At 37.6% G+C, this 21,883-nt stretch overlaps 1 protein-coding gene across 1 annotated transcript; it reads right to left on the reverse strand.

The window, feature by feature from the left end:
* Window positions 1-414: 414 nt before the first annotated feature.
* On the reverse strand, window positions 415-19,265 carry LOC110698537 (serine/threonine-protein kinase SMG1-like). Its single transcript, XM_021875982.1, is given in 16 exon segments — window positions 415-2,559; window positions 2,642-2,717; window positions 4,483-5,050; window positions 5,133-5,402; window positions 5,664-5,756; window positions 6,039-6,169; window positions 6,300-6,413; window positions 6,497-9,335; window positions 9,425-9,478; window positions 10,424-10,786; window positions 10,788-10,872; window positions 11,108-12,170; window positions 12,437-12,551; window positions 13,208-13,396; window positions 13,484-18,410; window positions 18,872-19,265. Coding segments are annotated over 16 exon segments (11,244 nt in total). The 5' UTR covers window positions 19,129-19,265; the 3' UTR covers window positions 415-2,459.
* Window positions 19,266-21,883: the final 2,618 nt, after the last annotated feature.

Consider the following 21,883-nt stretch of genomic DNA (forward strand, 5'->3'; position numbering starts at 1 on the left):
ACAGAATAATAAATTTTGTAACGGCTAATTGCCCACCTGGATTCCACGTCAGGTGACTTGGCAACTTTACTTTACCAAATTCTTTACAATCCCAGAGAGAGAAAGAGGCAGACTAGACTAGCGACTCCATTGTATTTTAAATTTTATTTCAAATTTTCGAAAGTTACAAAATGATCGTGCTGCCCCTGTGATGCTTCAGCCATTTCCATCACAGTTAGCCCCTAGGAAGCGCACCACTTACTTTAGACGGAGAGAATTTAAAATTAGGGGTGATGAATGATGAAAAACAAGCATTTATTTACTCTATTTTGAATCCCGTCAAAAAAAATATATATATACAAACCTGAAAATGAAAAAAATTACTCCGTATTATGTGATTAAATGTTTGTTATTTGAACGAACTTGAAAATGAACTAATAGTAGAATATACAGAGTTTTATTGATCCGAAAGTAGAGTAACATGTTAAGATAATAGTACAAAATAGCTTAAGCTAAGACACGCTCAAACAAGTGAAAACAAAATAACAAAAGCCTCGACTCTTGAGCGGTCGAGTTGGTTCATCTTTTCAAGCGCTAACACAGTCCATAACCATAGACAGACTGGAGTCAGAACAAAGAGAAGTAGGCATCTTCACATACAAGGCTTGGACCCATTTAGGCTGACCCGTTTTAATTTGAGTCGTGTTTGTCGAAGCCGAGATCGAGGCCAAAAAAGAAGAAGAAGGTGGTGGGTTGGAAGGCTTGGCTTGATTCTGTTCCTGCATCTTGGCAGTCTCACTGCTCCAGATATCTACTAGTGCAGTATGCAACCTAAAATTTAAAGTTCAGCTTTTGTGTTGATTTGTGAAGGTTTGTGTTGATTGCTATGATTCTAGTTATGAAAAGAAATTTGAGGTCTTAGAGACAATTTATAGGAGAAGATCAAGGGGGATTTCATCAAGTGAGGCGGTATGTTTTTCGGCGTATAAAAGTTATTAACTGTTGGATGGAGTAAATAAATAAACTATGTTTAGTGTCACTGTCTGGATTATGATATTGCTGCTACAGTGGGCGGTAACCCAAGGTTTTATGTTGCTGTTTTGGTGACTAAACTAGCACCTGTTGTATGCTGTATTTTTTTTTTTTTTTTAATTTTCTTCAGTCTAAGACTCTGGAGAGTTCATTCGGGTCAACAGGCCATATATGTGTTTGGTTTTTAAGTTATAAAATAAATCAAAAAATTCAAATCCGCACTCAAACTTAAACTGTAGTGAATATATATGAAACAGTTACATTGAGATACAGAGAATGGAGACAGCTGCAGAGCCAAGTCAAACTCAAACTTAGCAATTTACATTCAATTCATTTGTCAAGAGACTGAAGTATGTGTACACCTCAGAGGGCTTAAATTGCCCAGATCCTTTTAAATTACAAAGACATGAACACACAGTAAGAGAGGTTCCTGTTATTGAGATCAGGAGCACATCCGAATTTTCAAGCCAAGGCAACTCGAATTTTTCAGATAAGAACCAAAATCAAACTTGAAAGGCTTGTAGCCAGTAAACAACTTCCAATTGACTTAAGTGTAAATTTGTGTAACATTAATTACCTCCTACCAAGACCCTACTATAACTACTGTCATAGAAAACCATATCGAACAGTAGTTAGAATCCTAATCATAATACACTTACCAAGCTGCTAATCATAATACACTTACCAAGCTGCTTCAATAATTATTTAAGGCAAATTTGTTTGGACGGTTGGAATCATCATGATTTGCAGTCAAATAGGAGGGCAGAGGGGTTGTTGCAGACGGAATTTAGGGAAAGCAAAGCAAAAGAATCGGGTACTCTGCTTCTGCTTCATAATCCATCAAGGTAGTTGCTGCATAATGGCGTATCTTCTATTTTTCCATCAGCAACAAACTATTCCCAAAATGCACAAACCACAAGCAGTAACTGTGACCTCCCAAGCTCATTTCCTAGAGTTTCTTAACGAGAAGCATAGTAGGATCACAGGAAGCAAGTTTTGAACCACTCTCCTTGGGATTTTAAGCATACTGTGACTGAAAAGGCCATGGCACTGCTGAAGTGCTGAGGCTCTGATCCCAGAAGAATACTAAATGTCATTTTCTTTCATTCCAAAAAGCTTTGGCATATTTCTGTGGTGCAATGGAGTTGATCAGCTCATACAGCACCACAGCCGCAGAGTCTAGTCAGCAAAAGCTGAGGTATATGTCCTTAAGCCTTTTCCAACAGGATCAGAGGTCCATTATCCCAAATAAACAGCACAATCGGCATCTCCCCAAATAGACCTGCATGACTCTTTTTGGGCCCATATCGAGGTGGAGTCGCAGGCTTCATCCAAAACTGCTCATGTTGAAGGCCTGACTAACCACAATTACTAATCAGATGTTGAAGAGCTGCCATATGCGGGTGTACCACTGCACAACCCATGATGGGAGCATCTTTATTACAAACTCAAATCCATGCTGTCCAACCTTCATACATGTTGCAGAGATTATCTGCACTAGTAGCTTGCTTCAGCAGATAATCTACCTGTTCTCCAATACTTAATTCTCTGGAATATATTCATAAGACAGGTCAAGGTCAAAATAGATCCTGTGCAAAAGCTTTAAAAGTGTGAAAAAAAAAGCAGGTACCTGGTTTCAGAAATATCTCGGCCGTCTAATTTCATCTCAATACGCCTTAAGACTGACATAGCAAAAGCGTTTTTACCTACAAATACCAAACAGGACAGGAAATTATTACAGCTTTGGTTCATTCTTGAGCAGAACTAGTCAATTTTGCTTTACAAATACGGAATCGGTCCTAAATATAAGACGACAAAATGGCTCAAGGTAAGAGCAAATCTTTTCTGTCTCAATAATCCAATTTCAAATACCAATGCAACATTAAGTGCTACTTTACAGCATCAATGCAAGATAATAGGCTGTTTATATTATCAAAAAAAATATTCATCATCAAGTTACATTATAACAGAAATTAACAAAATTTTGCATAAAAGTGGTTATCATCCTACACTTCAATAAATCAACTAAAAAAACCCCTTTTTTCTCAGGGGAGGGTATATTGAGGCCACGAGGAAAGAAGATAGTACTTTCAAGCTTTATTTTATACAAGGACATAAATTGAAGTAATGAGCGGTGGTAATGATACTAATAAACAATTTTGAAAATTTAAGAAGGAAATACACCCACTTGAATTAAAGATGCATTATTACAAACATTCATACAGGCCATTCCACGCCAAATTAAACTGTGATAGACGCTTGCTTGCTGGACTATCACACACACCATTAACATACAATACAGAGGCAAAAGATCAAATCTTTGATTGAAAATATTTAAGAGCAGGGGTTTGTACAAGCTAGCAACTTTAGGATGCCAATCTCTATTAGTGACTTTAGGTCACAACCCTCAAATAGTGACTTGAGGTCAAAACTTTCAACGGATTTACTCCAAATTTCTGCCTACCATTTTCTTTCTCCTCCCTCTGTATTTATACTAAGGACTATTAACCTAGCCAACTAATATTACTAGAATACCCATACTACCCCTCCTTAGGTTAGTCTATTACATAAACACAAACTCACACCATCAGTCCATCACCATAATTTATGACTTCGTACCAAACAGACAGTCAATGTATTCTCACACTACACCATGAGGAACTATGGAGTATTAAACATTGTGGGGTTAATTAAAAAATATTACTAGAGCAATTTGTTAATCTGGCATTCCCTTCCCTCACAATCCAATAGACACACATGTAACATGTAAGGGTCCAAAGGGGAAACATATGTTGGTTTAACTTCAACCAATGTTCTCCACTTAACAAGGATTTATCAGGTCAATGGATCCCATCAGCGAGCTTTTGTTGTTTAATTGCATGACATAGTCCTTATATATCTATCTTTGACTTTTCTTCGTCCAAAGTGCCTAAAAATGAATCCTCCAGTCTAATTATAGTCGATGTAAATGCAGCCATAGATACTACACTTTATCATTCGAATAAGGCTATGTTTAATTCACCTTATTTTTGCTTATATGACTGATCTGAACTTTTTTTTTTTTTCCCTGATCACATTTGATTTTCTGATTTGACCAAATTTGGCCTTATATGTACGCTAATATACAAGGAAAAAACATATCAAAAGGGGTCTTATTTAGGAAAAAACCTATCAAATGGGGTCTTATTAAGGAAAAACCTATCAAATGGGGTCTGTAATTTTCTTAATTTTTTCATCACGGAATAAAAAATATTTAGCAATAAAATTATTATTATGTAATTTTCTTAATTTTTTTCATCACGGAATTAAAAATATTTAGCAATAAAAAATGCATATAAAGTGATAAAGTATGTTATAAACTCATTTATTTATATCTGATTTGAAATTATCATTTTCGATCTAATCTGAAATGAGTTCCTTGAATAAGTGGACTAGACATAGCCTAAGTGCAGTAAAGCAATTTACTCTTACCCTTAATTGCTCGAACACCATCTTTTTTAATTCGATCATTTTGACTGTCATCTCCAGCTTCAACTTGCTTTGATGAGGTTGCATCATCTTTTCCATCAACATTCATGTCCAAATCTTTAGGAGCACTAGGCTGCATATCCAAAGAAAAACCAGCGCTATCTTCTTTGGTCTCCATGTCATTTGACATCACAGCATTCAAGATATCCTGTTGATCAGTTTTAGTGAATAGTAATTGTTCCTTATGATCTCCATCCTCTTTGTTGTTGGAGTTAAGCGAAAGACGCTCCACAGATTCTTGAAGACTAAATCCATTTGAAGGACTGGTTTCACCTGAAATACTTTCCCCACCAGAGCTGCTACTATATATGCTGTCTGGAGGAGATATCCATCCTTTATCTTCAGCAGACAAATAGTTGACAGCAATCAAACCTTCATCCTCTCCTTCAGGTTCTCCGATTATATCTCCTTCCACACCATCATACTCGGTATAACTTTCAATGAGGTCTTCCCTTGACAAGTTAGTTTCCTGTGACCTATCTTCCAGGGTAGCTTCTACACCTTCAACGGCCTATAGATAAAACAGATAAAATTTTAAACATATAGAACAACTCCAGTCAAGCATGAAAACAGAATTTATAAAATGGCATTACCTTATGCAGCTTAGCAGCATGGAGGCTTGCAGAGTGAGCAAGCTTAGTCAGGGAAGAGTACAGTTCCTTCACAGAAGATACTAGAGATGGTACCAGGGGCTTGAAAGCCTGGAAAGCCTCCTTAATTCTTGGATAATAGGATTGGTATATAGCTTGCCCATGAATAGGCGATATCTCCATTTTGGTTTCCCTTTCCTTTTTCATAGCATCAGTCATTGCAGCTACGTCCTTGGACAATACTGACTCAAGAGGAAATATTATCTCACTTGCCTGACATAACTCAGCAAATCAGTATAAAAAGGTAATGGTGAAAAAAGAAACTTAATTAGATCTCCATCCCCCTAGCTTCCTTTAACCCACACCTCTCTGGGATGCCCAGAGGTTCTCCGAGTAAGAAACATAAAGAGGAAAGCTAATGTGAATAAAAAAAAAAGGAAATAATATACTTCGTATCAAAATTTCAATAACAGCAAGGTGATGGAACCACAACCCAGTCATAAATTTATAAATAGATTATTCATGAGAAATCACCTTCGATATTGATTCCATAAGGGAACGATGCATTGCTGCAGCCTCTTTTCCCAAGTTATGCACATCATGAAGACCATCGCTGATAGCTAGCACCTATAATGTCAAACAAAGAAAGTAGGACAAAGAAAGTGAGATGGGGGTGCATCGAAAGTTTAGACTGCTCAAAATGTCACTGAAGACTATATTGAGAGACAAAACAAAGAAAGTTATAGAAAGCGATAACCAGCAACACCATGTTAATCTATATTATGTTCACAATTAAATCTTTTCAGGATATTCAACCCTTCAATCATAATAAAGGTAGCAGCCTTTACAAAAAGCCACTAACGGAAGAAAAGCCTACAACAAAACTCAAGTAAGAGGAAGATTACAAACCTCTTCAAGCATTGAACCACATTCAGAAGTTAAAGCGGTATGGCCATTCGCAACGTGACAAAAAGCAGAGAGTGCGATGCTAGCTTCACATGCACAATCTCTCATTTGAAGCAGAGTAGTTTGCAAGTCCTCTGAATTGGTTGAAACCCCAGATACATCATATCAGTTCATGTGTGAGATAAATTGTAACAGGAAAGTAAAATGCACATAAATCCACAAAAATATACATAGCAAATTGAAAATTACAGAAATTATTACAACCTGAGGCTGACTTTGCTTTTGAAGAAGCTACAGAGAGTTCATTAGAGGCAGAAAATAAACCATTGGAGGCAGCTTCCAAGCTGCCCTTTGCTAACTTCAATTCCTGTTCAGCCCCTGATAAAAAAATAATACAGTTCAGTACTTCAGTGACTAAATAAAGAATAACGTGTACTGAGAAGAAAAACGGAATCACTCACGAGAGAAAGAATGGAAAGTGACTTCCAGCCTTGCCAATGCATTTAAATATGCTTGCTGCCATGCCCTTCCATCTCCACTGGTTCTGAATGGAAATAATTCACCTGGAACACAAAGGATACCGTCTCTTGATGCTTCAAACTCTAAAATCGACAAAGAAACTCTCATAATGTCAGCAGCCTTTTCGCGAGCTTCCTGCAGCAACTTTTTTCTCTGCTGCAAATGATCATGGAACTCAGAAGGAATTCCAGCACCCTTGTAAGAGTTATTGCCAGTCATGCTGGGATTTGGACCACCACAAGCCCAATTCATGGCTCTTTCCAGCTGCCCTTCAGCTGTGATAGAGGTCCTTTCACAAGACTGCAAGCATTCAATTGAACTAGCTATCTTAGAGACAGAAGATTGCATCTTTTCCAACAAATTAGGTCGGTGGATATCCAGAACAAGAGGATACATCTTGTCATCACTTTCTAGAAATTTATGAGCTATGATCCTGTTATCGTGTGAAGGATTTAAGGTCATATCATTCATCCATTCCATTTGAATAATCTCTAGGCTAGTTCTTTTAATAGCCTCCTTTAGCTCATTCACTTGTTTCCTCAAAAGAGATGCAGCTGACTTTGCTGCTCTGACAGTTTCATGTGCACTGCAGTACTCTTCAAGCATTATTTTCATTTTTTTCTCATCACTAAGATCCTTTTTCAATTTATCAAACCCATGCTCTTTAAACCCTTCCATTTGTTGCTTTAATTTCTCAACCTCTTTATCTAAGCAATGCACTAATGCAGGAGCAATTCGTTCTTTGATGTATAGGCTCATCAGGACATGGAGGTGCCCTACCAGCTTTTTCTTTATTGCATCAATAAGCTGATCCATACCCAAATTCTGATCAATAGATGAAGATACATTATGGATGGTAACATCAAGGATGGAATCCATTACTGCAACTTTCCAAGCAAAAAAATCAATACCATTCAGTAAACCTTTGAATTTCCAGATATATTCGGACAATTGGCATCCAGATGTGATTATGTTAGTTAATTTGGAAATATCAACTTGACAGAAACTCGAATCACAATAAGAAAGGAGCTTCTTGTCCTGAGACTCTAATCCAGAGAAAGGTCTGTCCAATGTAGATAACAACACATTGTTTCTAAGACCATGAACTACTCTCTCTTCCTCAGAACCAAGCAGAGATAGAAAATGATGTTCTGAAGAAACCAAACCATCTCTTATGCCAGCTTCTTTATTAATTAGAGAAGAGCTCCGTGCATCCTTTTGATTCCATGTGTGGTGAAGTTCGTCTAGTTGTGCCCTACAAGCTTCTTCTTGAGAAGCAAGTTCCTCAGCCTCCTCCCAAGAAAGATGATCTCTTCCTTTCATAGCAGCTTCTTCAAGAGCCAACTGTTGCTCTGTGATGAGACCAACCTTCACAAAGTAGCCCTTTTCCAGTTCTTCCAGAGATGCCCTCTCTACTTCAACCCCAATAAGCTGCTCCAATGCAGTTTCAACAGATCCCCGGATATTGGACAATGCCCCAAATGCATCCACTACTTCTGAATCAATGCAAACAATGGATTTAATAAGCTCTGGGAAAATAGCTTCACTCATATGTACAACAAAATCCTTACACGACAACAAAGTAGCTTTAAAAATGGAAGCCCAATTCTTGTCAGAAACTTCTGTATCACCAGTTGCTGCTCCATTACCAACAGAATGCTGAAGCTCAATAATAAAGTCCATAACTAGTACACATTTTTCTATTTGCTCTTCTAGCTCAAAGAATACCATCCCAAAGTCAGACCGAGGCAGACTGCCCACATTTCCTAAAGTAATTGACTCATTAAATATGTTTTGTACCTTATGTTTCAAGTCATCATACAGAGAGCACAAGGCTACATATAGAACAGACAATAACTTCTCTTTCTTCATATCCACTTCTACTTTGCTATCTCTACTACCCTCATGTTTAAATTGTATATGTGGAAGAGAAGGAAAGAGGTCCTCATTCCTCATAAACCCACTAGATTGCATATAATTCTGAAAAGCAGACAGAATACGATTCTTAGCCTTCAATTCTGCTTCAGAGCCAATAGAGTTTACAAGTCCAGCATACTCCTCCTCGAGTTTCTCTATCTCTAAAGCAAACCTCTTCATTTTAAGACAGAGATCATCCTGGCAATGCGTGACATAATCAAGACCATCTCCATGTATCTTTGAAATAAGCTCACCCGCCTGCCTCCTCGCTAGGGAAAGCATATCAGGGGAAAGTGAATTGATGGACAGTTGTAAGACTTGTGCCCAACTATTTACAGGGCTTGTTGCAATGTAATTTAAAGGTAAGAATCTTTGCAGAGAAAGAGCATATGCTTGAAGTGCTATTATTGCAGATGAAATTCCATCGTCCAACTCAGCTATGAGCTGAGAAACTTCCCTGTCTATTTCATGGCATTGTGCTCGTGTGGGTTCAGGAACAATAGACAATGGAACACCTGCTACTGACACAGCAGAGATAAGAGATAAAGCATCTTCCACACAGCTTAGCCTTATACTGGCTCTGATTTCAGATATGGAATCATTCCGCAAAGCATCAATGAACCTTCCATGCTGCTCTAACCAAGTTGTTGCTTCTTGGACTTTCTCAGTCACACCAGCCTTAGCCTGAGCAAACTCCCGAGCCTGAACTTCATACTGCGCACGAGATTTCTCTGAGAGAGAAGTTGCTTCTGAGACAAGTGATTTTGCAGATGTTTCATTGAGATGAAGAGTTGACCTCTCTTGGTCAGCACGGTAAAATATAGCCGAGACAAGTTCGTACTGGTTTAAGATGTTCAAAAACCTCTGCAAATAGCATTCCAAGTTTAAATAATACACAACAGTACAGTATACAACAAATATATTTACAAAAAAAATAATAATAATTGACAGACCTCAAAAGAAGATTCAACGGCCGGGGCACTACCTAGTAGTAAATCATGATGTTCCTGCCAGAGAAGACAAATTCAGTGAATTTCCTCACGTTAACAATGAATTCTGCGTTTGGGATATTACGAAATACTTTCTCTGTTCTTTTTTACTTGACCTATTTCATTTATCACACTTGCCAATTCAAAACTTTAACGAACAATAATTTTAATTCACCATAAGTAAAAATTATAGAAATTATATATTATGATAATACTTATTGAGACGAATTTAATAAGATCTCACATGAATATGTTTTTACTTATATAATTCACAAAAGATGGTCAAAGGAGGGATGGTAAATAGTGTAAAAGTCAAAGCGGGTCAAGTAAAAAAGAACGGAGGAAGTATAACTTACATGACAAAGCATTTTATGAAATAACTCTAAAATGCTCTTAAAAAAGAGCTACAATGTTCACATAAATTAAAAGTGGCTCCTGGGCGCCTATAACTAAAACTTATGTCACATATTAATATGACAGTTGACAATTGCTTGCGGTTTACACTGTTTTCATTAGAAAGGTAAAAAATTATCCTTGCTCATAATTTATAATTTGAATAACACATTTTAAAGATATATTAGATTATGGCAATATTTATATGGAAAATAATTAAATACTTCTTATAAATATTGTTGACGATTATAAGTTCTATCATACAGCTACGAGCCTAAGATCCATTAAAAATACAAGTCTGTAATAAGACAGCACAACATGTGATGCTGAAAAGGTTGAGATATTGATCTAAAACAATGCAAACCTTGAATTAGTGGTTTCATAAAGCCTTTAAGAATAGAATGTCAGGTATTCAGCAGCAATAACTCAATGCGGATCTCACCATAAGTGGGTAAAAGTCATTTATTATAATCAATCAGTACTTCAGGACTCTGGAAAATAATAAATGGGTTCAACTCCTAGGCATATAACCAGAGACCGCAGTTCAAATACGCCAGAATAAAGGAGTACCTGTAAAGGAACACGCATCTCTTGCACTCGAGAAGCAAATAAACTTAAGCTAACAGCCAATTCCATCCCCTTTCTTTCCTCACCACCAATAGCAGCATCATCATGAAAATCTCCACGTGTCCACTCTACCAGTGGATCCCACACAAAGACCTCCAATAACATAAGAAGTAAATCTTTATTCCGTCTAAGAACACCAATTACTGCTTCACAGTTTGCCCTGAAGAGTCCTTCAACTCCAGTCAACCCTAAAGCAGCTTCAAGTGTCTGAGTAAGGCGGAATGGCACAATCTCAGGCACCTTTAACCTTTGTCCTTTCTCAAAGCACACATTGTAATCAATATGTACAATGTCCCCACTAAAAAAAATCTATAAGAATGTTATCCAAATGTCTATCCCCAAGACCAAAGATGTGGCCCACCATACTCATTGCAGCTAAGCTACCACAATACCTGCATAGAAAAATCACACAAAGTATATAAGAAACACAATGACATATTTTAAGAATAATTGTTTATTAAAGAAAAACATTGTAGTTCCTTAGGGTTTTACAAAATTCATAATATATAAAGAAGGCAACAATTGCCAAAGAGACGTTTAAAACTGTATTAAAGGTTTGACTACTGAATTCCTGTCAAATAGTTTCATTCCTTACTAATGCTAATTCAATCCATAGATTGTTATTACCTCTTCAGTTTTGAGCTGAAAGCACTGAAACCCTCACTTGCACACCAGAGTTCTTGATGAAGAAGCTGCTTGGGAGTCTCTTTCATAAGATCCAAGAAAACCTTAAGCTTAACTTCATGAGGCCAATCTCGTCTTGAAATAACTCTCTTTATGCCTTTTTCTTTTAATGCTGGTATAATTTTCCCATAGAACATGTCACTTGGCCGGGGAACAGGTGGAGGAACTGTATCTTTCACATTGCTGCCACCTGTGGCCAGAAGCTGGGCCATTTGAACTCTTTGCTGCCAAGATTTGAAAATACTGTAAATGCTTATTACATTATCCACCCACTGGATGAGACCAGCCCGGCCACTAATTGGTGTCACAGAATAATAACGAATACCAACTGACCGACTTCGAGTTTCAGAACATGATTGAAGAAAACTATTAACCGCTTGCAAAAGTTGCATGATTCGAGCATCAAGTCGTAAATCTTCTCTACCCTTTAAAAGATATGTATACTTTCCACCATCAGAGCCCAATATAACAAGTTTCTTAGGTTTGGTCTTGGTTGGTAGAATAACCACTTGTTCGGAGAAAGAAGAAATTGTGACAATTCCCAGAGAATTGCTACTGAAATCTCTGTCAGTTTCAGACAGCATTAACTGCTTTTGCTTCTCAAGCCCAGGCATAGGAACATCAGAAGACGACAAGCGAGCCAGTTGTGGTGCAACTTCTTTCAAAGAAACTTCTGACTTTCTCTGATAAGATGCCAAGGATGCAGCAATATTATCAAATGGTCGCCAGACATCTCCAAGTGCTGAAGCAGATGCAGGAGAATTTTTAAAGGCTAAAATTGCAGATCTTATCAGCTCTTTGTACTCATCCTGGAACCATTTCTCATGTGGGGTCTCAGGTTTTTTAGATATCAGCGCAAGACGACGCTCCAAGGCTAAAACAACAGGGGCCATCATAGCAGAATATTTTGCAGCATTTATTTTGACTTTCTCACTGTGGCTAAGAGTAATATTTCCTGAAATCCTTGCAGCTTCTTCTTTTAGCAAATTAATCCGCCTATGCACATCTGCAAAACACAGATGCTCAATATCTAAGGCTAAAAATTTTCATCTCAAAAGCTTAATTACAAAAGTATGGGCTATATAGCAGCTAAAGTCAGTATAGTAAATATTATATGAATAAAAAAATAAAAAAGGAAAGCAAAGGTCAAAACAGCACACTTTCAGAGTACACCAATATTTCAAAATGTGTACTCTGTAAGATTAGTACTTCTAAGGAAAAAGTTTTACAAAATTGTTCAAAGGAAATGCATCAGCAATGAGCTAAGGCTACCTCCATGAAGATCTTGGAGAGTGCTGAGCCATAGTTCCTCCCAGAGAACAGTTACATTTCCTAATTCATAAATCATGAGTTTGACATCTTGTACCAGCCTTGGATAAAGCTTCATCTGAATGATGATAAAAAAGAGTAAAAGACCATCAATCAATCAAATAACAGAGAGAAACACTAGAAACACGGCACCAAGGACAACATAAAGCTAAATGAAGAAGGACTCTTCAAGTCATCATATTGACGCGAGACATTACTAACAAGTCTAATAATAAGTAGAGATAAAAATAAATAGTAGATATATTTAAGAAAAAAAAAAAAAAATCATAGTGGATCATGTGACCAGCCATCAAATGAATAAACCCCAACAAGGTTTCAACTCTTTCAAGTTTCAACAAGTGTACGGCAGGACCTTCTTCATTAACAAGTCAAACAAACTAGTAGAGATTTCACCGTTGCAAGCATTATCAGATTACTACATAAGTATCAAATATGTATAGATGCTATGAATTTAAGGTGAGTCTTGAAACAACTTAGGGTTCCTCAAAAAGATTAGAACGAATCAGGAAAATATAGCAATAAAACTGATGTCTGCAATCAGCATATAAGGCTTCGGCCCTTGCGACAGGTGAGGATATGAGGGTCAGTAAAAAATAATTTAAAAATCCAAATGATTCAGGTCTATATTCTTGAAGAAATAAACACTGTAAGCCTGTAACAGCAAAAATACAGTACACTAAATTGCAGAAGTATATAGAGAGAGCTGTAAATTACCAAACATTCCAGAATACGCTGAAGCTCCACTGGCGGTTCTTCATCAGAAGCATTAACGTCGACAAGAGTTGGATACACAACAGACCACGGAGACGACTTTGCCAGCATCATTAGCAAGCCTTCCAAATGCTTCCGTGTTTCGGGTTCTGGATGAGAGCATAATCGAGCAAACAGCTGTGGTGTTACTTCCTAAAGATGACATTTGATCAGAACAACGTGGATGAGTTGCAGGAAAAGTAATATACTAGTAAAATATGGGGTGGGAAAATGTGATACCTGCCACGGCAACAATGGAACAGAAGATAGGCCAGGTTCAAGTGTGTCCTTCAGCTCCAAACCATAATTGAGCATAATATGTAGTATATATAGAGTAGCCCTTAAGCTTCCAGTTTTTTTACTGAAGGATCCACAATCACGGTCAATGGATGTGAAACTACCAAGCCTTGAGGAAGAGAACGAAAGGTACTGCATGAAACCATATGCAGCGTTCCCGAATAAAGACACTCTTCTCTTCCTCAAAGACCACCAGATATCAACCAAGACAACCAAAGCACTGACATAAGATGTCATAACATTTTCTTCTAGGTGAACATCTTGATCAAGAATAGTCATCCAAATCTGAGAAGACACTGCAGCTGATAGAGACTCAGAACCAAAATTTTCCACACCAGGTGCTCCAGCTGCAGTTTCAATAACATTCACTACTTTCTGCACCAAAGATGTTGCTTGATTTAGACGATTCACCTCATTGGACGATTCAACTAAGGAACACCTCTCTTCCCCTTCATTTGAATCATTTGCACAAAGAAGTTCTGAAATAATAGATCTAACTCTCAAAATTTCATCTTCAGTTAAACTGGTCATCTTTGGAATCAACTCTTGACTAAGGACTGGAGAAAGAGGGGACGAATGAAGGACAGCTCCCTGAGATGGGTTTAGACTCTCTTTAGCTTGAGAAAAACACCAAGATGCATATGAAATCCAAGTCTTGCCTAAAGTAGGGCAAAGCTGCGTTGATAGCTTTGTTGCTGTGCCAACAATTTCCTCAATGACTAAGCGTGTACTTGGTTTAGAGATCAACTTCTCTTCTACTAAGGATTCATTACTTTCACCAAACTGGCTGAAGTCAGTAAGAATATCAAGAGCAACATTTTCCAGGCTAAAATCAGCATAATCCCGCTTCAACCAATTTGAGAGCTTCAGGCATGCCTTAGCCTTTAATGGACTATCGTCAGCAGCAGCATCTACATTCTCTAAACCATAAAAGCCAGACTTAACATATGACCACATATTTGTGAATGCATCTGCAAACTTCTTTTCAGCATACAACAGCAGAATATCCTCATACTTCAAGCTTGATGTTAGAAATACACAGTTACTTCCCTCAAAGCAAGTATCAGTTTGATCCCTGAGATACTTCTTAAGATTGTTTGCCAACCCAAAATTTCCCTGCTTGCGAGCTAAGCACATTAAATCCTTGCTTAGTTGCAAGGTAACAGATGAAATAGGAAGGATGGTTTGGTATACCCTAAGAAGCTTCAGCCATGACCTACAATCCTGGTGGACTACACTCATAGGCAAATAAACTGCCTGCCAAAGTGAATTTACTATTGATTCAAACTGCTTAGGTTTGTCCTGAATGTTAGCCAACCTGCAATCCTCTTCTAATGCATATATGCAGTGCAAATGTATGGCATATGGTGCAGCCTCTGGTAACCCATCAAGTGGGAGAATAGTCAGAGCTTCATTTAGCAACAACTTGGCGTTATGCATCTCATCAGGCACCATGTCCATTTTATCTTCAGTTTTATAAAGCAATCCTTGCAAAAGCATCTGCTCACTCCTTTGCAACGCCAATTTGGGATCAAGAGTAAGTTCAGAGCTACTTTTGGGTGTTAAATCTAAGGATGCCCATGATGCCCGGTAGTCACCCTCATCAAATTGAGCTAACGCATGGATTGCATTCATTTCATTTCCAGCAATAGTTAAAGCACCTGAATAACTTTTTCCAGCATGCTTTGCCCGTAAAGCTTGCAGGTCCAGCAACCAATAATCAAGTGACTGCCAATCTGAAATTGCACAATAGCTCTCAATGACACGTCCAATTATATATTGTATTCCATCGGCTTCCATAGAACTAAGAGATTCTTCTGTCTGAAGCAAATGAGTAAAGACAGCAGCAGCTTTTTCATATTGTCCTTCTGCTTGATGTACTAAACCAGTGATCCACGAGAAAGGTCCATAAAGCTGATAGCTATTATCAGCCTGTTTGCTTTCGTCAAACAAAGAAGAAAAGCTCATATACGCCCATTTCTGCAAGCCAATTAAAGCTGCTGATTCATGTTTCTTAGACAGAGCCTGAGCCATTTGTTGCACAATTCGCATGACATCTCCACTTAACTTTCCCCTGACATCAAGTGGGTTATCAATAGCCTGAGTTCGAGACTTTTCTCTAAAGGAAGAAGTTACTGAACTTTTGAGCTCCTGCAAACGCAGGGAACAATACTGGATGATAGCATCATGGCACTGTAATGCCAAGCCAGCATTCATCATTGGCTCACATATGCGAGAAAACCACTCCTCACAAACCTTTTTGTTTGCTCGAAAAAACAAGGAACTCTGACGAGAAGCAAGAGGCAGCACAGAAGAACCTTCATATGCATTGTATACATTTTTCTTCAAAGCCTCAACAAAATCCAGCAATAACCTCATAGGCAATAAATGGGCACCACTGGAACCTATTATGCTTAAACCTCCATCATTTTGCTCGCTATCAATTTGCAGCATATGAGATACATCAAGAAGCATTCTCTCTAGGGCTGCAAAAGTTTGAGTTGGACCACCAAGGTTAGTCCGAAGACGAGTAGCAGTGCAATATCGAGCAGCTTCATGTATAGCCCACCATACACCAGCCAAGTTATTCACTAAACTAGTTTTTTCAAGAAATTCAGCCTCAAATTTAATGTCCAGCCATTTACTATTGCCACTGGAACTTCCGGTTTCCTCCAGACTTTGTGTTAAGTCCTTCGCACAATTACAGTGTTGAATAAGCCGTTGAATCCAGGAAGAAAGAGGTGCCTTCCATCGTTGTGAGATGTAACTCAAAATAGAAACAAGTTGCTGTGGTTGTAGACGTTGTGGCAGTTGCTTGAGGGCAAACACATGCCTCCAGTGCAAGTCAGCTCTATTTCTTGATTTGCAGTCAGTGAGCCTGCCTGTTGTAACTGTTCCACAATCCGATGAGCCACAGAGATAGACCGCAACTGGGAGGAAATGGGAAAGACGCTTTACAAAAGCACTTCTTATTGTAGTATCTGGATCGCCAAGCTTTTCGAGGACCACTTCTGCCATCTGATAGAAGTCTCTGGGGTGAACAAGTTTTGCTCGTAAAAGCATGTCAAATACTGTAGCCACTTGCAACCTCACTTTTGTTTCCCTGTCAAATGCAGCACCCAGTACAGAGGAAACCAGATTCCAGACAGAAGAACCATATCCAGCATCATCATAAGGATTTATGGGCACATTCAGACTTTCATATATTCTAGTTGCATCTTCACATGATTTATGAATCCAATCAAGGGCTTTGAGTTTTAAAGCAAGAGGAGAATTAGCTTCAAGAGCTTTCAAAAGAATGCTACTGTATTTGTTTAAATGCCCAACAATGAAATTACAATCCATACTAACTCTATTTGTTTTCTGAACAGAATCATTGCTGCGAAACTCAATGGAGTACTTGCTCAATAGCTCGACCGAAGAAATCCTACCTAAAGTTTCAAGAACAACTACTTGCAGCTCTACACAGTTTTTGACAGATAACTGGAAAGGATACAACTTCGTAATTATAAACAATGCTAGACGTTCTGACCTTTTGCACAACAGATTAGCCATGTCAGGTGAGGCAGTCAAACTATCTGTCTTGTCCAGGCAAATACAGCTCAGTAAGACTTTCAAGTTATACTTAATTAAGGCAAACAACTCCATTTTTGAGAAAGAATCAGCACCGGGACGGTTAGTATCCACGTCTCTACAGACAAGGACTTTTTCTAACATATCAGACAACATGACCATCTCTTCGAATAGTGAGCTAATTGCATGTTCAACAACTTCATCACTCCCATGTTGAAGCAAGAAAACATAAGTAGCAGCAGCACTAGCTGTCACCAAATGATTGGGATGCAAACGCAGCTGAGAAATTGGAGAATCCCATCGCAAAATTTTATGAACAGAAGAAGGAAGAAGCCCCAGCTTTTGCAGGGACAGCAACTGCAGATTAGTTTTAAGAACACCATAAATCTGAAAGGACGTAATTTTCCCACCTTCAGCAGGTTTTGTGCTGTCATCTACATCCAAACTCAGAAATAAAACATCAAGAGCAAGCGGATAAAATGTGGAAAACTTTTCCCGTAGTATTTCGGCCAAGAGAGTCAAACACCTCCAAGAATCCTCAATCCACTTTGACCACCCGAATTTTTTCCCCATCAAAGACAAGCATCCCAGCAACTTGGGAATCATTTTACTCAGAGGCTCAACTATCTGTTCAAGAAGATTAATTTCTAGCAACCCTGAAGCCGTTGATTTTAGTACAGTCGAGAAACAAGAAAATAAAGCAAGCAATCTACGAAATTGTTGAGGAGTTCCAGGACTTCCATCTTGTAGCAGCATATCCATATCACCTAAAAACTTGGACATCAAACTCAAAGGGAACTGCAGATTACTCACCCAATATTTCTGAAACTGCAAGAAGCTGCCCATAATAACTTGTCTATCAGACTCAGCAAGATCCGGTAACATTGCCCATCCGAGTAGCAGGTCAACAATATCAACAAAGTGGGGCTGAAAACATCTAAAAAACTTCAAGGATAACACAGTTAAAACACCCAAAATCTGATGCAGCAGATTCAAGGAGGTCCTCTCATCCTCAAGCAGTTCTTGACATGCTTTGAGTATAGGAAAAGCATAGCGCTCAGTTGCTCCTACATCCCCAAAACTTAAGAATTCGCGCAGACTTTCCAGAGCCAGCTCCATTGACCCATCATTTGCAGTCATATTTTTCAGCAATGGCAACGCCCAATTAATAAAACGATCCACCAAAGTTCCCAGTACAACATGATTCTGTCTTCCGTTAGAACCTGATGGAATTGTACACAAAATAGAGCAGAGCGCTCCATATCCAGTGGCTGCTGCCCGCCGGATTGCATATGATCTGAGCCACATGTTTAATAAATGTCACATTTTTTTTCATAACATTCTCCATTTCCAAATTGAAATCCACTAATTCGACACCCGAGGACAATTACTCTATAACACTACACCTCAAACATATAGCTAAAGAATCTCAAGTAACTAATTAATGATTTATAGCACAGGAAACACTTAATCAAAACACAAATTCTCAAAAACCGAAAGCTAATTTCACTGAAAAATTAATAATTCTAGAAATTGAAAAAGAAATGCAATCAATAAGCAACTCAAGCTGGCATATAAATTCCATAAATTGCAATACAGAAAGGAAAATAATTAAAACAAGCTCAATCAATCAAAACAAAAAACAGCAGTAATCAAAATGGCAAAAAAAAAAAAAAAAAAAAAAAAAAAAAAAAAAAAAAAAACAAAATCACAAAACTAACCCTAAAATAGAAAATTGAGAGATAAAGAAGGGCATACTTATCAGTAAGGAGCTGAGAAAAGCCTTGAAAGAGAAAAGTAGCGGAGTGAGAAACGAGAACTGAGTTAGGAGGAAAAAGGATGAGACGATGAAGCGAGTTAATGGCGGCGAGTCGATTGGAGTCGTCATCTTCCTGAGTCGCCGACGAAGAGGAAGAAGAAGATGGTGCGGCGGCGGAAGAGGCGGTGTCGTCTTTGGCGAGGGCAACGGAGAGAAGAGCACCAAGCTGTTGTTGTTGATGGTGAAGTCCTTGCATAGTCGTCGTCGTCTTCTTCGTTGAGTTTGTGCATTTTCTGGAATTAAGTTGAGTGGTGTTGTTGTTGTTTCAGATGGTTTGGGATTGTGACCGCCATTGTTGTTTGTTGTTGTGGAGGTTTTGAGTCGCCGGAGAAAGTTTTTGAGAGATTTGGAGGGTAAATAATGTACGGAGTAATTGTTGTTCAATTTTTTTTTACTAATTCTTGTGGTAATTTAAATGGAGTACTTTACGGTTACATTTTTTTTTTAACACGAGTTTAAAGTTTAAACAAAACTAAATACACATTACTATTGGCTTCAAAAGAAAAAAATACACATTACTATTAAAGCAATTAAGAGCTTAACATTCATGGGAAGGGAAGGTCCCCATTTCACAAAATAAGTATTTGTGGACCTTTCCATGAATGTTAATACATCCCCATTTGAGAATTTTTTTTGGGAGGTAAATCAAAAGGGAAGCCTTTCAAATGTTACTTGTGACCCAATTTGAAAAGTAACAGGGAGAAAACGTGGTGGGATATGGAAAAATAGGAGAGAGAAAAGATGGTGGGGTTAGTGAGGTATGTGATAAAATTAGTGGAAAGTAAAGTGGACTAATGAAGTGAGGAGAGATAAATTATGGGGAGCCCCATGAATGTTGATGCTCTTAGTGAGCATGTTGCCTATTTGTCTTGTGTATACTATAATGTTGAAAAGTCAACCCCATAAGTTGTATCTAATGCACTTCCATAGATAATTGATGTCCACACAACCATCACCTCTTAGAAGAGTGACAAGATTATAAGAATCAATAAATACAATAGGCGACTAAATGTTAGAATTTGAGGCCCATTATATTGTAAGCCACAAAAACAAGGCATACGGTTAGACTTTAAGAGTATGTAAATATGTAAAATTAGGTTAAATCTCGTGCATATGTTAAATATTTTTGAAGATAATATTATAAAAATTGCATAAATAGAATGACTCGTATTAAAAAATATGGAGTATATTAAAAATAAAAACATGCAAGAGAAAATATTTAAATTACATGTAATAGTTATAATGGAGAGTTTAATATTTTTGGAAAGGAATTATATTTTATATAAATCAAAGGGTTTTTTGTTAGAAACTACCTAATAAAACCAAAATTTTGTGAGAAACTACCTAATAAAAAAAACATGTTGTAAGAAACCACCTAATAAAAGGTAAAATGTTGTAAGATACTACCTTTGGCCGAATTTTCACTGTTGACCTAATTTTATAGCGTTGACCCACCTCAAAACATCCCCAAAACCACCGTGGGGGTTGGTTTTTAAGGTGGTAAGGTTATTTTCGTGGGGGTTGGTTTTTAAGGTGGTAAGGTTATTTTCGTGGTGGTTGGAAGATATTCCAAGTTGGTGAGGGTAGTTTCGAGATTCGGGATGTTGATTTTTGGGGTTAGAGGTAGTGGTTTGGGGGGTGGAGGGTGGTTTCGACATGGTGGTGGCAAATTCAAGCATGTTGTGTTGGTTTTGGGGATGAAAGAGGTGGTTTCGGGGTGTTTTGAGGTGGGCCAACGATGCAAATCCGGCGGAGGTAATATTTTACAACAATTTACCTTTTATTAGACAGTTTCTTACAACATTGAAAGTATATAAATATGTAAAATAAGAATAATTGTTTTGGGAGTACGCCCTCTCCGTTCTTGCCTCTTGTCTCCTCTTATCTTCAAGCTTCCTAATCAAGTGTTTGGGCTTTGCCTCGACCTACAAACATCGAAGGAGCCTCTAATTACATATAACAAGAGACAAAGAAGAGGGTAAATGAAAGATCAAAGGGAGTGGCACGCAAATCAAGCGAAACTAAGCAAAAACACGCATTATTCAAGACTAAAGGCAAAACACGCAAACTAAAGAATTATTGACCAAAACACGCTGGTAATACTTTAGTAAATGATAATGCTCTGTATCTGTTTTGGGGAAAAATACAAGTTTATCACTTCTTTAAATAAATGGAAATATGTAATAAAATTGCTTCAATATTTGTTCTTGTACAATTAAACATTCTTTCCAATACACTTGTACAGCTACCAACAAATTATAAGAAAACAACTTCAAATTAACAAATTTAACGTCATTTGGTCACATTATTTATGGTGAAAGTTCAGAAGCATTCATGGAGAAAGCTCAAAAACTTCAATGGAGAAATTAAGAGGGAAAGTTAACCTACCATTTGGGGTTAATCATACCCTATTTTTTCGTTTTCTATTAGGTTGTCGGTGTTGATGTCAATAGTGGTGTTGGTGATGATGAATGTGGGTGTGGATAGGAGGAGGAAGAATGAACATGAAAGTGGGTGGGTGGGAAGAAGGTGAAGTTGGGTGTGTGTATTGTGAATTTGATAAAGAACAAGGAAGATGAAGGTGGTGGACTGGTGGTCTTGCTTTAGACATCAAACGGTTATAGTAAGAAGGTTAAGTTATTGTTCACTATTAATTACAAATTTATCTTTCACTTTATTATAGAAAATTACCATTTTAACCCCTGATAAACATTAATGTGATAAACTTGGTCTTGCTCTATTTTTTAGGAGTAATTAAATATCTTGATAAATGTTAATTATTTATTTTTTTGAATAGAAAAATATTAATTATTTTTTCCCTTATTTGGTGGTAATTACAAGACTCAAAATTCACTTCTAACAAAACATGAAATTGACTTAAACTAAAATTTACTCGATGGCTTGATGAACAATTGAATTTAGTTAATCAATACTCTAACTGTCCCTTGTTG

This window comes from Chenopodium quinoa, unplaced genomic scaffold (genome assembly GCF_001683475.1).
Source record: "Chenopodium quinoa cultivar QQ74 unplaced genomic scaffold, ASM168347v1, whole genome shotgun sequence".
In the NCBI taxonomy this organism is placed as follows: domain Eukaryota; kingdom Viridiplantae; phylum Streptophyta; class Magnoliopsida; order Caryophyllales; family Amaranthaceae; genus Chenopodium; species Chenopodium quinoa.